Source organism: Rousettus aegyptiacus, unplaced genomic scaffold (genome assembly GCF_014176215.1).
Source record: "Rousettus aegyptiacus isolate mRouAeg1 unplaced genomic scaffold, mRouAeg1.p scaffold_m13_p_11, whole genome shotgun sequence".
NCBI lineage: Eukaryota > Metazoa > Chordata > Mammalia > Chiroptera > Pteropodidae > Rousettus > Rousettus aegyptiacus.
In genome coordinates, this window is record NW_023416286.1 from 8383360 (window position 1) to 8401247 (window position 17888).

The 17888-nt window shown below is 33.7% G+C and overlaps 1 protein-coding gene across 7 annotated transcripts in view; it reads left to right on the top strand.

Annotated features, from left to right (window-relative positions):
• The window catches only part of PDS5B (PDS5 cohesin associated factor B), a 144946-nt gene that overhangs the window by 99776 nt on the left and 27282 nt on the right, over window positions 1-17888 (top strand). For all 7 annotated transcript variants that reach the window (XM_016161928.2, XM_036228471.1, XM_016161905.2 and 4 more), the window contains 4 exons: window positions 1748-1871; window positions 4259-4417; window positions 15353-15421; window positions 16768-16904. In XM_016161928.2, coding sequence (XP_016017414.2) covers window positions 1748-1871; window positions 4259-4417; window positions 15353-15421; window positions 16768-16904 — 489 coding nt within the window. The remainder of the gene's footprint in view (window positions 1-1747; window positions 1872-4258; window positions 4418-15352; window positions 15422-16767; window positions 16905-17888) is intronic.

Here is a 17888-nt window from a genome sequence, read left to right on the forward strand (position 1 = left end):
AGTATTAACGGTCAGATTTTTTGTTTTAAAGTTGCTTGGAATGATTCTTCTTTGTGTAATTATGCCACCAAATGGATACACATTTCTGTTTCGTTTTACTTTTTAAGATGATACTCTTAAAATTTAATTTTCTTTCTTAATTATATGAACTGTTCACTCCATGCGACCATTAGGCTCTATTTGGGCCACTTCTTTCTGTAGTGTAGTCTAGAAACTCCCTCTGTACAGTAAGTGGGAGCAGAAATAGAGCTCTTCTAGTTTGTTTCCCATCTTCTAGAGGTTATGGTACCATGCCTCCTCTTGTCCAGGGCCTGAAACCTTTAGCATATTTAGCTGGTTTTCTACTTGTTTAAGGTTGGAGAGTAAATCCAGTCTCATATATACTGCCCTAGTCTGAAGCAGAAGTCTTTTCAGTGTAGTTTAATTTGTAATATTTTCAAATACATGAAGGTAAACATCTTTTCACACATTACAGAGTAATTCGTATTAGAGCTTTCTACTCTTTTATGTCCAACCCATTTTTCCATGATATTGTTGGTACTCTATTTGTAGAAGGACTTTACATATTAGGAATATTAACCCTGTCTCTCTACTATGAAATGTACAATTTCCCCTTAATATGTCATGTGTCTTTTTACTATGTATTGTTATTGATATCTTTTGTGAGACACTTGTTGTGACGCATTGTTGTGTCTTTAAATTCTTACATTAGTACTGGAGCACTAGGTTGGTGTTAGGCAAGGAGGAGGATTCAGAAGTTTCTTTCATTGTGGTATTTGGATAATAGGTGAGATAAGAGGTTCCATTTCATTCAGTAATCATTTTACATTCTCCTGTATGTTCAGGAATGTTCTTCCAGGTAGCTACATGTCTCTCTCTAACTCCCTCAGCACTCTGCTCAAATGTTTCTTTACTAGAGAGGTCTTCTGTCACTCCCCCACACTCTTACACACCCTTCCCCATCCTTATCCCTCTGACCTTTTTTTTTTCTCTTTTTCTTTATTTTCCTCTATAGCGGTTATCACGATTTGACAGAATACATATTTTGCTAATTTATGTATTATTATTTGTCTACCCCTAATATGCTGCTAGCATGAAGACAAAGATTTGGGAATTTTAATAGTGCCTGACACATAGCGAGCACTCAGTTTGTGGTGGTTAAATAATCAGATTTCCCTTTATATAAGTTGCTCTGGTACAAAGTGAAAGATGAATCGCAGAGAAAGAGAAACTTGAGAAAGAAGAAACAATTAGGTCCCTTTACAGTGTTTTTGTGTATAAGATGACAGAAGATTAGCTGGAGTGATAGCATTGAGGATAAGAGAGAAAAGGCTAATGGGAATCATGTTAAAAAGAAGAAATGGGTCACCATTCTTGTTTGTATTTATAATTGTTAAGTAAAATGGAGGGGAAAAACTTGTATTTGGATTATATATTTTTAAAATTATTTTATATATATATTTTTTTATTGTGGTGATGTTGGTTAACAAAATCCAGTAAGTTTCAAATGTACAATCCAGTAGTAAGGCATATATATATTGCATTGTGTGATCACCAAACGTTGACCCCGTCTACTTTCCCTCTGTATTTTTAAGGTAGATATTTATTAAACAAAATTATAAATGATTTAAAATGAGTATGATTAGATGCGACTTTTTTGTTCTTAGAAACCTTTACTTTAAAACACAAGCATTAAAGTATTTAGTGGAAATCATGTTGATTTTTCTGATTTATTGTTTTTTTTCAGAGCTTTGCTTCCTGTTTTACATCACAAATCTAAAAAAGGACCCCCTCGTCAAGCCAAATATGCTATTCATTGTATTCATGCAATATTTTCTAGTAAAGAGACCCAGTTTGCACAGATATTTGAGGTAAAGAAAAAGATTTTTTTGTTTCATATGTTATAGTTAAAAAACAAATAATGGTTTTACAGAATGTTCACATCTGGTGATGCATCATTTTATAGTATATAGGAAATCCTCACGTAACTTTGTTAACAGGTTCTGCAATTTTAAGTGAAATGATGTATAACAAAAACAGTTTTACTATGAGCTACTTGTCGATAGTAGGTAATAATTATTCTGTCAATTTACAGGTTTGGAAAATTAGATTTCTGTTTATGAAGTAAAGGATTTTGTAAGTCAGTACCAAATGGTAATATGAAGTAAATAATGACTGACCTAATTTTATGTCAGATTAAAGTGTATCTTTTTAATATATATTTTATAGTATTTTTTTCTACACTTTTAAATTACTATTACCCTTTCTAAGCATTGCAGATTTGTTGCAGTCTGTTCTAATCGGGGACTATTTTTACCATTCTTATTTTAATAGAAGAAGCAGAAAATCTGTAAAATTCTAACATAATTTTAGTTTATGAGCCTTGAACGAAGTCAGAACAATTTGGAAATTATGCTGAAGGCTACCAACCTTTAATACTTTGACTTGTGACCTTTATCTTAGAAACATTTACTCTAATTTTGTCATATTTTTAGGTATTATGTTAAAGACCTAAAGGAGGAAGGAAAGTCATTTTCTTTATCTGTCAAACAGCGTGTTTGCTGTAGATAGCAAATAATTTATTTCAAATTTTGTGTATTTTGGAGTGCAGTTTTTATCTGTAGTAAGTTTTTCTATATGAAACTTTAGTGAATTCATGTTGATTTTTAGGAAACTTGTTTTTCTTAATCTTCTTTTCTTTTTAATGATGGTGAGGACAGTAATGATAACAACTTGAATTTGTAGGATATTTTGATTTTGATTTTGATATTATGTCTATTATTTTATTTCATCTTTATGAGAACCTAACTTACAATCCTTTTATAACATACAAGGTTAACTGGCCCTTTGAGAAAGCGTTTCATAGAGATATCTGTCCTTTATGAGGTTACTGTTAATCCAGACTCTGGCCATTAATTTTGCTTTTTCAGAAATGATTTTTTTTTTTTATTGTTGAATATTGTCACACTTGTTATAGTAAACTATTTGAAAAAAAAAAACTATGTATCTATCGTATTTTAGTTTATAATGTAAACAAGCTAGCACATGTGCAGTGGAAATGATTGAGAATTATAGCAAGAAGTAAATTCATTTAAATATGCTTTTGATTATATTGGGGAAGCCTTATATTGCCTAATATGTTGAGAAAGAACAGTTTTGTATTATTTTTTTCAAGTCTAGATTTCTTGGTGTTCAGTAGGGGAGAACAGAGCATCAATTCATCATTAAAATGTGTCATTAAAAGTTCTAATAGCTAATAAATCCATTTGCTTCAAAATCAAAAAATGCAAAGCAGATATCCAAAGAGGAAAATAATAAATAGTTTTCCTCACCCAACCCAGGTCCCTAGCCAACCAGTTCACTTTCTCAGAGGCACCCAGTGTTACCAGTTTCTGGAGAGATTTTTTTTCATATGTAAATATAAACACACACATTTTTGTCCCCTTCACCTATGCCAGTGATAGCATACAGTAGTCATTCCTCTGATTTTCTGATTTTAAAAATTTAACAATATGTTTTAGATATTCTATGAGTATATGAGGAGTGTCATTCTTTTGTCATGGCAAAATGTGTATTAATGGTTAGGTTTCCTATCAGAGTAATAAAATAATTTTATTAGTTATGGTGTTTAATATTAGATGCTATAAAAATCCACCAAAAAATGCATGTGCATTTGGATCACATTCCAGTCAGCGGCTTAGGGACACACACTCCTTTTGACTAGTGGCTTCTCTTTAAGTCCCACTGGACCCTTGGTGTTAAGCCAGCCAGTGAATAAGGAGAAGGAATGTGGAGAGGACACGCCGATCACACCTCCTGCTGCCTCAGTGCAGGCGTGCCGCACTTTACTTTTACTCACATTCTGTTAACCAAGCTTAACTCAGATATCTTTGTTTAACTGCAGAGAAAGCTGCTTACGTAGGCATCGTCATGCCCAGGAAGTAGAACCAAGGTACATATTGGGGAGTCCTAGCAATCCTTCACACGTTCATATGTGTGGTCATAAAATACACAATTCTCTGTGCTGAAGTACTTCTTTACCTACTTCTAAACTATGACTTGGGTAAAACAAAATATTTAAACATGACACCTTTTAGTCATAAATAACCCGTAGAAGTTTAAATGTAAGCTTGAGTTACTATTTATGTCATGTATGTGAGCTGAAATTTTCGTGTGTTTTTAATTTGAAGATGAAATCTGTCAACAGTTTATTTGCATATTTGTAGTGTTGATTATATCTTCCTTTTCCCATTTTCAGCCTCTGCATAAGAGCCTGGATCCCAGCAACCTGGAACATCTCATAACGCCATTGGTCACCATTGGCCACATTGCTCTCCTTGCGCCTGATCAGTTTGCTGCTCCTTTGAAGTCTTTGGTAGCTACTTTCATTGTGAAAGATCTTCTCATGAATGATCGGGTAATTTGTATTTTTTAGACTTGTTTTCCTCATAATGTTCTCTTCTAAAATTTTATACAACAAAGAGAAGCGAAATGACATAAATAACGCTTCCATTTGCCTGCCTTATTTTAGGTTTTCCTATCTTTTTAACATACTCTCTTTCTATCATAAGTAAAACAACATTGAAACCTCACTTTAGTGGGGCCAGAGCGTGTGACTTGAAATACATTCCTTGATTGACACAAAATATCACCTGATTTTGTTTATGGTAGCTTTAAAAAGGTTTAATTTTTGTAATGACATTTGTTCTTAAAAATGCGAAGATTGACAAGCTTGTTTATACTATGGTTGTCATGACAGTAGAGAATTAAGAGCCCCAGGAAAAAACTGGGACGGAAGTAATAGTTTTATAAATTGTCTCCAGTTTGTGAGTACAGTAGTCCCCTCGTCCACAGTTCCGCTTTCCATGGTTTCTGTTACCCACGGTCAGCGTGGTCTTAAAACATTAAATGGAAAATTCCAGAAATAAAAATTCGTGCACCATTGTGAGTAGTGTGATGAACTATTGTTCCATCCTGCATCCTGCCTGGGACGTGAATCACCCCTTTGTCCAATATCTCCACACTGTATGTACAGTACAGTAAGATATTTTGAGAGATTGAGAGACTGCATTCACATAACTTATTACAGTACATTGCTTTAATTGTTCTATTTTTATTAATTATTATTAATATCTTAATGTGCCTAATATATAAAGTAAACTATCATAGGTACGTATGTATAGGAAAAAAGATAGTATATATAATTTTCAATACTATCTCTGGTTTGACAGTACCATCATTGGCATTCACTGGGGGGTCTTGAAATATATACTCTGTGGATAAGTTGGGGAATCCAATATTTGGGACAAGGCATGTTTGGGTCTGGGAAAATTGACCCCTTATGATCACGAGGAGTTTTATGCACATGTGTATATTTTTATATATACACAACTGCAGACACACACGAAACCATCAATATTGTGTCCACTGTATGCTCAGCACTGTACTGGGTTCTTTGTAGAATTAAATAAGAGGTAAAGTCTTTCTTAAAATATAGTTGCAGTTCTTGAAATATGTAGCTGAATTACCACACTTCATATCCATTTTTATTCTTCTATTAATGCATTTTAATATTATTAGTACTTTTAAACTCACTGGTTATGGAAAAATAGTTTGTGGAGATAATAGTCATGGTCATTGTATATATTAGACCTCTGATGGTTTGTGGCTGTTAAACTTTAGTTGACTAGAGCCTTGTATTACCATTGTGTACGAGTTCTGCTGTGTTCTTCAGCTGTATGTCTCACTTTTTCTTCCCCTATGTACAGTATTTCATATATATTCTTTAGGTCATGTTTGCTAATCATGTGTTTCTATATCTTTACTGTTTTGTTTTCTTTAATGAGAAAATTTTATTAAGAGATAGAACATCAGAACGGGTATGGTTCATTAAGTTATCACAAAATTAACATTTTTGACCAGCTGTGCAGGTAAAGAAATAGAATATTACCAGCACCCCAAAAGCTCCCTGTGTCTCTTTTCTGTTACCCCCTCCCTACCCATGAAAATAACCAGTATTCTGACTTCCAGCCCCAGAGATTAGTTTTACCTTGTATAAATGGAGTCATGCAAAGTAAATCCTTTATGTCTAGTTTCCTTCACTCAATATTATGTTTGTGAGATTAATCCATCTAGTCGCGTATAGCAGTAGTTCATTCATTTTCATTGCTGTACAGTATTCCAGTGTTTGCATATACCATGATGTATCTAATACAGTTCTGTTGCAAGACAGTTAGGTTATCTCCAGGGTTAAATAAGTAATGCTGTTATGAGTATTCTTTTATGTATCATTTTGGGCACTATATATGCATTTCTGTTGTTAGTGTAACTGCTGTGTCCTAGGGTATGCATAAGTTCAGTTTTAGTAGATTTTGCCAAATTGGTTGTCAAAGTGATTATACCGATTAACATTTCTTTTTGTGCCGAATGAGGATTCTGCTTATACCATTGCTTATCTGTACTAGGTATGCCAGTCTTTAACGTTTTAGCCACTGTGTGAATGTGTAATGAATAATATGCTCTTGGACTGCATTCTCAACCTGTTTGGCACCAGGAACTGGTGCTCCTATAAGACTCTGATGCCTGATGATCTGAGGTGAAGCTGAGGCAGCCATGCCTGTGCTGGGGAGCGGCTGCAAATACAGAGGAAGCTTCACTTGCTGGCCTGCCGCTCACCACCTGTTGTGTGGCCCAGTTCCTAACAGGCCGTGGACCGGTACCAGTCCGAGGCCCAGGGGTTGAGGACCCCTGCTCTTGGACGCTTTGTCATTTTGGCTGTCCGCTTTTGTGAAGTCTCTGCTCAAGCCTCTTTCACATTTTTCTGTTAAATCGGCAATGCCTCTAGATTTCCTTATATATTCCCTTGACAGTATATTTTGCAAATTTTTCTTCCTACTTTGTAACTTGCCCTTTCACTCTCTTGATGGTGTTTTTTGATGAACAGAAGCTCATAATTTAAATAGAACCCATTTTATCAGTTCTTTTCTTCTTGGTTAGCACTTATTAATACATTTTATACTTCAAGGCTTTTTTGCCTACCCCAAGGTCATGAATGTATTCCCTCTATTGTTTTCTGTAAATGCTAAAATACTAACCGCTAGGCATATAAATATCTAAATAAATTTTAAGTTTAAAGATAAATTTATTCACACATTTCAAGTGCTAAGTAGCTGCATATGACTAATATTGGACAACACAGAATGTTTCCACCATCTCAGAGAGTTCTATTGGAGCGTGTTGCTCTAGAAGCTTTTTAAATTTTTGCATTTAGCTCTATAATCTACTTGGAATTGATTTGTATATTGTATGCTATAGATTCATTTTCATTTCCATCTGACTCAGCACCATTTATTGAAAAGACTGTCTTCCCTGCTGCTTTAAAAAGAATTGACTGAAAATTCACATAACATAAAATTATTTTAAAGCGTACAGTTCAAGTAGCATTTAATGCATTCACAGTATTGTACACCCACTACCTTTATCTAGTTCCAGATCATTTTCATTAAGCAGTCATTCTCCAGATAGTTCCCTTAGCAACCACCAGTGTTCTTTCTATCTCAGTGGATTTACCTACTCTCATATTTCCTGTAAATGAAATCATATGACCTTCTTTGCCTAGTTTCTTTCATTTAGCATAATGTTTTCGAGGTTCATCTTCATTGTAGCATATATCGGTACTTCATTTCATGGCTGAATAATATTCTAGTGTATGTATTTCTCACAATTTGTTTATTCATGTGGGTTGTTTTCACCTTTTGAATATTGTGAATGTTTTGTGTCTGAATATTTGAGTACCTAGTTTTAGTATATGCCTAGGGTACATACCTAGGAGTAAATATGCTGGATTATATGGTAGTTCTGTGTTTTCAAGGAACTGCCAAACTGTTTTTTACAGCGTTTGCAACATTGCACCTTCTCACCAGCAATGTATGAAATTTCCAATTTCTTTACATCCTTGCCAACTTGTTAATTTTCTATTAATTTGACGAAAGCCATCCTCGTGAATGTGAAGTGGTATTTCATTGTGGTTTTGATTTGCGTTTCTCTAAGGACTAATGAAGTTGGGCATCTAATGTGTTTATTAGCTCTTTCTAATCTTTTTTTGGAGCAATGACTATTCAAGTCCTTTGCCCATTTTTTTATTAGATTGTCTTTTAGTTGAGTTATTTATATAGTCTAGAAATAATCATGTATCCTATCAGATACATGATTTGCAAATATTTTTTCTCATCGTGTAGGTTACCTTTTCACTTTTTAAAAAGACTTTTTTTTAATTAGATACAATTGATTATTAATTTCAGATGTACAGTATAATGATTCAATATTTGCATGTATTGTGAAATGATGTCTAATTAATATCCATCACCAGTTATAGATTTATTATCCTGTGATGAGAACTCATAAGGTCTACTCTCACAGCAACTTCAAATATACAGTACACTATTAACTACAGTCACCATGCCATACATTACATTCCGTGACTTACTTTGTAAACAGAAGTTTGTATCTTTTGACCCTTTTCATCCATTTCACTCATCCTCCCACTCCCTTCTCTGGTAACTACCAATCTGTTCTCTATATCTGTGAGTTTGGGTTTTTGTTGGTGTAGTTTCGTGGGTTTTAGTTTTAGTTTTAGTTTTTTTTTTTTTCATTTATTTTTTAGGTTCCACATGTGAAAGATCATTTGTATTTGTCTTTCTCTGTCTCAGTTATTGCACTCAGCATCATAACACCCTCAAGGGTTATCTATTCTGTAGCAAATGGCAAGATTTCCTTCTTTTTATGGCTGAGTAATACTCCATTGGATATATACCACTTATTTATCCACTTATCTGTGGGTGAACATATAGGTTGTTTCCACATCTTGGCTATTGTAAGTGATACTGCAGTGAACATGGGGGTGCGGATACCTTTTCACCTCAGTGTTTACGTTTCCTTCAGGGAGTACCCAGAAGTGGAATTGGCATACCGTACGCTTGTTCTTTTTTTAATTTTTGAGGAGCCTCCAAACTGTTTTCCATAATGGCCACAGCAATTTACGTTCCCCACAGTACACGTGTTCCCTTTTCTTTACATTTTCACCAGCACTTGTTATTTCCTGGTATTTTGTTTGCTTGGTTTTTTAATAATAGTCATTAACTAGAGTAGGATAGCTCAGTGCGGTTTTGATTTGCATTTCCCTGATCGTTAGTGATGGTGTGCTGTTTTTCATATTGGCCATCCATTTGTCTTCTTTGAAAAATATCTGTTCAGATCCTCTTCTCATTTTTTAATCTGATTGTTCTTTTCCCTTATCAGATACATGGTGTGCAAGTATTTTTATTTTTTTAATGGTTTCACTTTCTTAATAATATCCTTTCATGCACCAAAGCTTTATATTTCGATGGCGTCTGATTTATCTATTTTTTTCTTTTGTTGCTTGTGCTTTTGATTTCACATCTAAAAATGCATTACCAAATTCAAGTTATGAAGATTCCACACTGCTCTTTGCTATTACTTTTGCTCTAAATCGTATGTACATATTCTACTTTATTATATTGTCTTAGTTATTATAACAAGTTTTGATAACTGGTACCTTAAGTCTTCCAAATGTTCTTAATGCAGCCGCTGCTGCTGCTATTCCTGCTGCAACTGCTAGTACTTCTTCTTCTTCTTCTTCTTCATCATCATCATCATCATCATCATCATCATTTTCAGTACTGTTTTGGCTTTTTTTAGCCTTTACATTTCCATTTAAACTCTAGAATCAGCTTGTCAGATCTTCACCCCAACATATACAAAAGCAGCTAGAATCTTGATAGTGATTGTATTGAATTATAAATTTAGAGAAATATTCATCATTTTAATACCATCTTCCATTTCATGAAGATGGTATATGTCCTAGATAGTATTTAATTTCACAGGGTAATGTTTCTTAAATTTTTGTGTAGAGATCTTGCTTAGGTATATTCCCAGGCATTTTATTTTTCAGTGCTATTAGAAATAATACAATTTTCATTTATGTTCTAATTGCTTATCATTGGTGCATATATTGTTATCATTGGTGCGTAAATTGTTAAAACAGTTTTTTATCCTGTTAATTTGCACATTCTTTTGAGTTTTCTTCTTTTATAATCATTTGTCCATAATGACAGCTTTGTTTCCATTCTTAATGCTTTTTATTTCTTTTTCTTCCTCTTCCATTGATCAGGACCTTCAAAACAATCGACGTGGTATTAGCAAACATTTTTCTTATTCCCAGTCTCAGGCGGGAAAGATGGACTAATAGTAACTAACAGAAGACTCGCATTATTTAAATGGCCCATGTAGGACAATACCCTGAACCCAGTTCTGACATGCATTGTGTCAACTTCGTCTTTTCATTAGAATAGTTTGTTTACATGTAGTGTTAATAGTGATTTGGATTAATTTGCCATCTGATTTTATTTTCATTTTTTTCTCTTAGTTTCATATTCATTTTCCGCTTGCTTTCTTTTTGATTATTTTTTCCCCATTTCTCTTTTACTGGCTTCTTTTACAATCTCCTCCTAATTTTGTAGTTGCCCTAGAGATAGCATCATGCTCTGTGGACTCATTGGAGGTCATTGTCAGTATTAGTGTTTTAAACTTTAAGGACGGCTGGTACAGTGTTCCAGGGAACCTAGAGAATACTTTAATTCCCTTTATTTCCTGAGGCTTTTGTGTTCCTGGTTACGCAGGACCATGTTATTTTATACAGTTAATATTTATTTAGATTAACCAACACATTTTCCCCTTTCTCTTGTTTTTTTTTGTTGTTGTTTGTTTTTTTTTGGGGGGGGAGGGTCTGTGCGATGATTTTCTATCTACTCAAAGAATTAAAGTAGTATTTCTTTTAATGTGGATTATGGCTAATGAATTGTCTATTTTTGTTTGCCTGAAAATGTCTTTAGTTTGCCTTTATTTTTCTAATGATATTTTCTCCAGGTTTAGAATTCTCATTTCCTCCCCCTGAATAATTTGAAGATGTGATTTCATTATCTTCCATTATTTTATCTTTGCTCTTGAAGTCAGCCAACAGTCTTGTTCCTTTAAGGTTTTCTGTCTTCTTGCTATGAGTGCTTTTCATCTTTTCTGTTTTTCATTGGTTTTACTATGATGTGTCTGGATGTGCTTTTCTTTGTATTTATCCTAACTTGGGGCTTATGGCCCTTTTTGAATATAACTTTTTTGTCTTTCATAAATTTTGAATAATTTTCAGTCATTATCTCTTCAAATACTATTTGTTTCATATTCTGTTTTCTCTTACTGCATTTCTACTTACACATTCTAAGCATACAGTTTTTTTTTGTTGTGACCCAGCTGTCTGACACAGTTCTTCTGTACTTTTCTACCTGCTCATGTTTGTTTTGTTGTCTTCTGATCTGTCTTTGAGTTCACTAATTTTCTTCAGATTTGTCTAATCTTAAGCCCATGCATTGAATTCTTAATTGCACTTGTATCTTTCAATGCTATAACTTCCTTATAGTTTTTAATATAGCTTTCAGTTCCCTGCCAGGATTCTTCACCTTGTTATTTAATCCTTGATCATCTTTAGTTGTGTTATGCATCTTTCGCCTCAGTATCTGGATTAGCTGTGGCATTTTTCTCTTGATATTTGGTTGTCTTGTCTTGCAGATGTTATTTTTTGTTGAGTGGCAGACTGTGTGTACCAAAAATTGTAGAGATAAAATGATGCTCTAGATGATTTTATACTTCTTCCATAGAGGATTAATTTTTGCCTCTGACAGGCAGTTGAGCTATTGTTAGATCGCCTTCATCCAATCAAGAATGCAATAGTTGGAAGCTGGGCTTCAGTTTTTGACAGGCTCATTCTGTTTTTAGTCACCTCTATATCTAGGGTGTATTTGTTTGGGTCCATCGAAAGGTTTAGAGAGTCTAACTGGGACTCTACTCTTTTGGGCCCAGAATTCCCTTTTTCCCCCTTCCAGCTCTGTGACAGGGATGAAAGCGTTGCTCAGCCTCTCAGCTTCTTTCACTTTAATCACGTGTATGAGAAAAATAATCCTCGTGCCACTCTCAAATCTCTTGATTTCTCTCATCTTTTGATACTTTGCCCTGTACATTCCCACTGCTTTGGTAGCTTCCTGTTGCCTTCTGACTGCTTGTTTTTAAGTATTCTGTCCAGCCTTTCCATTCGTTCCAGTGGGAACATAGGTCTAAGACAACCTAGTCAGCTCTTGGCAGAAACAGCTCCCTTTCACCTCTTTTAACCCATTAATTTCCTGTTTTATGTCATAATTAATATTTAAAATGGAGTATATATACGTTATATTTGTATAACTTGTTTTTTAAATAATACAATGAACACTTGTGAACCGTTAGATCCTGATTTTTATTATTCGCCAAATCTTTCTTCCTGTTTCTTCCTGCCTTAGGTAACCACTGTGTTGAATTTCAGGCTTATTATTCCCGAACTAAAGCAAAACACCACTTACCACATACGTCTCTGTAAACAGCATACTTGTTTAGTTTTGCTTGTTTTTGAGGTTTATAAGAGTTATATCATATACATTCTTGGCTGACTTGCTTTTGTTATTACCATTTATTTCTTTGAATAATCATTGTTATTAAGTCCAACTGTTCTTCATTCGTTCATTACTCTGTATTATATCATAAATAAATTATGAGTTATTTCGAACAGTGCTCCTGTTCTTATAGAGGCCTCCTCGTGAAATTGATGAAACAGTGTAAAGAGATGTAACTTTTAATTTTACTGCGAAGTTATTTTTCAAAATGATTGTTTAAATTTATCTTCCTGTCAGCAGTGTATAATACCAATTATTGTTAAATTTCTTAATTTTTCTCCCATGTAATTGATATAAAATGATGTGTTCATTATAGTTTGAATTTGCATTTCCCTGACTGCTAATTAAGTTTTTATATCTAGTCACTATTCATATTGCCTCCTTTCTGAAATTCCTTTTGATGTCTTTTTTTTTCTGGGTGTCTTTTTTGTAGAGGTAATCTTTACACTCATTAATACCTTTTCAGGTACGTGTTGCAATATCTTCATAAAATGCCTAAAATTCATTTATGGCGTGTCTTTTTACTCCCTTTATGGTATCCTTTGAAAAAAAATTATTAATTTTAATGTAGCTAAATTTATCATTTTTTGTAGTTAATGCTTTTTCCTACTCCAATGTAATAAAAATAGTCTCCCATATGTTCTTCTTTTCACACATAAAAAATTTAATCCGCCTGGAATTTATTTGTTTTTTTGTATGCTGTGATTTAAGGATTCTTTTTCTTTTCACCCTCCATTAGGATAGCACAGTTGATTGAATAATCTCTCTTTTAGTCGTTTGCAGTGCTGCCCGCTTATGTATCACCTCTGTTCTTTTCCATTGCTTTGTTTGCTTATCTACAAGATGTCTTTCATTAAAGTTTTATAATTTTCTCTGTAAAGAAAATATAAAAACTTCTATCGTACAATTTTTTTAGTTATTTTGGTTATTAAAATTATGCTTTTTTGTTTGATTTGGAGAATTATTTTGATCTTATATCCATCTTTCTTGCTTAACTCTTATCTTTATTTATAATCATATCTATGAAGAATGCCAGTTTTGATTATTTTCTGATCCAGGAATATTTTATTTCTATTTATTCCTTATATTTCTGCATGTTTCCTACAGTTCCTTTTTTCATTTCAACCTCATTTGTCAGCTTTTGAATGAGGTATATTCAAGTCTTGAACATTTTTTATCTTTTTCCAAAAATTATTTTTGTTTCGGTTTATTTTGTTGTTGTTCTGTTATTCTCCTAGTGTATAAATGCTCATGAATTTTATATCTTATTTAAGACTTTTTAAGTACATCTGTATCCTGTTTACATCAATATCCAAGTTAATCCATATTTCATCTTGACTGATAGATTTTCCATCTTGTTATTTTTTAGATATTATCTGTCATTAGTTTCGTTGCATCTGTTGTGGTTTTGTTTTATTATTTTTGAACTTATTTGACAGTCTATTGGTATAATTTTTTTTGTATTTATAATAACTTATGCAGATGGAATTTTTTCTTGTGAATTAAATATTTTAGTGGAGTATATCTTTGAGTAATTCTTTCAGAATGGCTTGTAATTTGGAAACTTTCTGTCTTGGATTTCTGAAAATATTTCCCCCCTCATTCTTAAATACTAGAATTCTGTGTCTCCAGTCACTTGGCTACAGAAAATTCATAACATTGTTTTTTGGACTCTAGTCTTGCAGCTGAGGAAGCTGAAGTCGATGTGATTGTTGCTTCTCTTTTGGTGGATTGCCCCATGGAAGCTTTGGGGAGCTTTTTGCCATCCTTAGTTCAGAAATTCCTTTAGAATATTTCTGTTGCGATTCCTTTTTTATTATTTTCACTTTATACTTTGAAGGCACTTCTCAACTAGAGAATTGCATCGCCAGCTACGTGGAACTCTTTTAGCTTATGTTCTTAGGATATTTGCTTTCCAAATGTTGGAGGTCCCTGTCCTATTCAGAGGATTGCCTGAGGTGTTTCTGGATTTCTCTTTTCCTAGGCGGAAATCACTCGTATCAGCTAGGGATGAAAATGGGATCTCCAGTTTTCCAAGATTGTGTTTAGCTTTTTTGTAAACTTACTTTAATTTCCTGGCTGCCACCATAAATTCACATTTTTCATACTTGCAGTTTATCATTTCAGGATTATTCTGTGATTGTGCTGGCCAAAAAAAAAAACTTTTTTGGAAGGTGTTTCTTTCCTATGACTTTATGAAGATGTAAGCTCTCTAGCTCTGTTAATTTTTTACTGTCTGTTTTGTGGTTTTCAAATTTTTCCTATGATTCTGGCCTTCTTTTGGACCCCTTTTGTTTTCCAGCCCTGCTAACTCAGTTGGTGTATGAGTTGCCATTTTGGGGGGATTTAGGTAGGCAGATATTAACGTATATTTCTATTACTTGTTTTCGACGACAGACCTTTCTAATTTTTTTCCCTGCTCGAGATTTGTTTGTATATACCTTTCCCTTTATTTAAGAACTACACTTTTTTGGCTCCATTGATTTTTGTCTTAGACCTTGCTAGCTGCTGTAAATACTTGAATCATTAGTTTCAAAAGGGTAGCTAGGTATAAGAGTATATGTAAGAGGTTACAGTCAGTCCTGGTTCACTCCTAGGAAGAACCAGCTGGTGCGGACGTACGAAGCTGTATGTGGCGCTAGTGAAGTTCATGCCTGTCAGTCTTTTTGAGTAACAGGGTTAGATAAAGTATTTTACTCATATATAATAACTGTCACTACAGAAGGTACAGATTTTATCCATTCAGTAAGTATTAATTAAACATGAGAAGTCACATTCACATTTTAAAGTCCTTAATTTTTGTTTAGCTTCCAGGAAAAAAGACAACCAAGCTTTGGGTTCCAGATGAAGAAGTTTCTCCTGAGACAATGGTCAAAGTGAGTAATATGCATAGCTTTGTCTATTTTAATATTTAGTATGTGATAGTCTTAGTATAGGTGTTAAAATTTCTATTCCTGTTATAGAGATATGGTTGTTAGAATCATTCCAGTCTCTGTGTTTATTGTATGGCATTAGCCCATGTGCTGTGAGAGTCTAGAGCAATGAGAAAAGCCAGAGCTCTCTGAGGGCAGCTGCTCATGATCTAATTTGAGAAAAAAGGAGTTTGAAAACTGCCCCCATGTTGCCTTTTAGTGGCAAAAGACACTGCTGGTGTTGTTAAGTGCATTCTTCCAGTCAGTAAAGATTTTTAAGACTTCATCTTTTCTGTGGGATTTGATAAAACTTTATTTTGATTTTTTAGAAATTCAACCTGTAATTCCTTGAATGAGGAGTTATACATAAAAGGTTGCTCATTGCTGGTATATAGAGAGAATATTGATTTACTAAAACCATCGATAGTCTGTAATTGTAGACCTCACCTCAATGCACTGCACATAGTGTGGTATAAGGTCCAGAAACAAATATATTAAATATTTTCATTTTTCTAATTATTCTAAATGCTTTCGAGGTTTTGTGTGTGTGTGTGTGTGTGTGTGTGTGTGTGTGTGTTTATATTTCAAATTATGAACTACTTCATCACTGTATTCCAGCTTCAGATTCTGATACAGTTTCTGTGGACCTGTAGAACAGCCCTTCCTTCAGGATTTAATTTAAGGTCCAGTATAAACCTGTTTTCTCAGCACTGGACTGGAAGGCAGGCCACCTGCACTTACGTTACATGCTTACCAAATGGCCCAGGGGAGGGATCTTAAGACTGTCAGCCACATGCCACTGTTCAAGGCCCACATAGCCCCTGATACTTGGATCTGTAAAAAGCTAAGATAATATGTGAAAAATAGATAATATGCATGCCTTCAAAAATGGTTGTTGCAGACATTAAAAGTTGTAAAGTACTTAGGAGCTTCATAATTACAAAATGCAGTACAAATGTGAGATGGTATCTCTCAGACACAAAAGATTAAATGTAATTTTTAATTGGGAACTTAATTTTTCTGCCTAGAGAAGTTTGTGTATTTTTACTGTGCATTCTAAAGGGTAAAGTGTATGTTGAGGGAACATTTAAAAGAAAAATAGTTTTTAGTTAAGTCAGTCATTTGTCAATTGCCTAGGGAGTGAGACATCTTTAAAACATTCATAGTTATCTTTATATATGCAGAAAAGAATATTTTTCCTCTCCTTTTGTTTTCCTTAAAAAACACTTTTTTTTTAGTTTTTTGAAGATTAATATAGAATTTCTTTAAAATGTGGCAGTGCTTTATTTGTCAATTTGTCTTTTAAATAGATTCAGGCTATTAAAATGATGGTTCGATGGCTACTTGGAATGAAGAATAATCACAGTAAATCAGGAACTTCTACCCTAAGATTGCTAACAACAATATTGCATAGTGATGGAGACTTGACAGAACAGGGGAAAATTAGGTATGTAATCACAATTTCAAATTTCTTTGGATTGCACAGTATTTCACATCTGGTGTAATTGTCGAATGATGCAGTTTCTTTTTAAAAAAGTAATCAGTATTGCTTTGTAAGTATGCATGTATTTTTATTGTAATACGGTTTCCTACAGCAATTATTTCAGAGTGGCAGTCACATGTCTGGGGCAGGGTACATTGTAATTATTTTAAACATTAGATGTTAACTTACTTAATAGTGATTGGAAACAGAGTTTGGAACTTGGATTCAAATTGTGGCACCACCACTTACTGGCAAGGTGACCTTCAGGAAGTTACTTTAACCTCTCTGTACCTCAGTTTCCTCATAGAGAATGATTATAACCCATCTCATCTAGCTGTTATGATAATTAAGTAAGCTAGTATATTTATAGTATTTAAAACATTACCTAGTGCATAGTAATTAGAAATATTGATGGTGGTGGTGGTTATTATGTCAGGGTTAGCTAAAATTTAGAAATTTGTCTTCTGTGAAACCACACATGCCGTTTATTGCCTCTTATTGGTAATAAAACATAAGAGAATAATTTTCCCCTCAATATATGAAGCTTAAAGATTGTAACGACAAAGTATGAAGAGGTAACTGCCCCCAGCTGCTTTCTCCCTTTTGTCTTCATTTCTGCTCTTGTATGTATTACTCCTGGTGTACTTTTTGCATAGAATATTAACGGAAGCTCATTCTTCTTAAACCAAATAAAAATAAGACTTGGTAAACAGTTTCACATGTGCAACTCATCTTCTTTCAGTCTAATTAGTTGTTTTCACCTCAATGCTCTTAAAATTAATATATGCCAATGTTCAGGATTTACATAACTGGAGAAAAAAATTCCCTAGTATGAATACATTTTTGTCTTGCAAATTTATTAATTAAATTATTGATGTGCATAGTTAGATCTCATCTCACCTGTTTTTTTTTATTCATGGTATTCCTTAACAAAATCAAATGTGTACT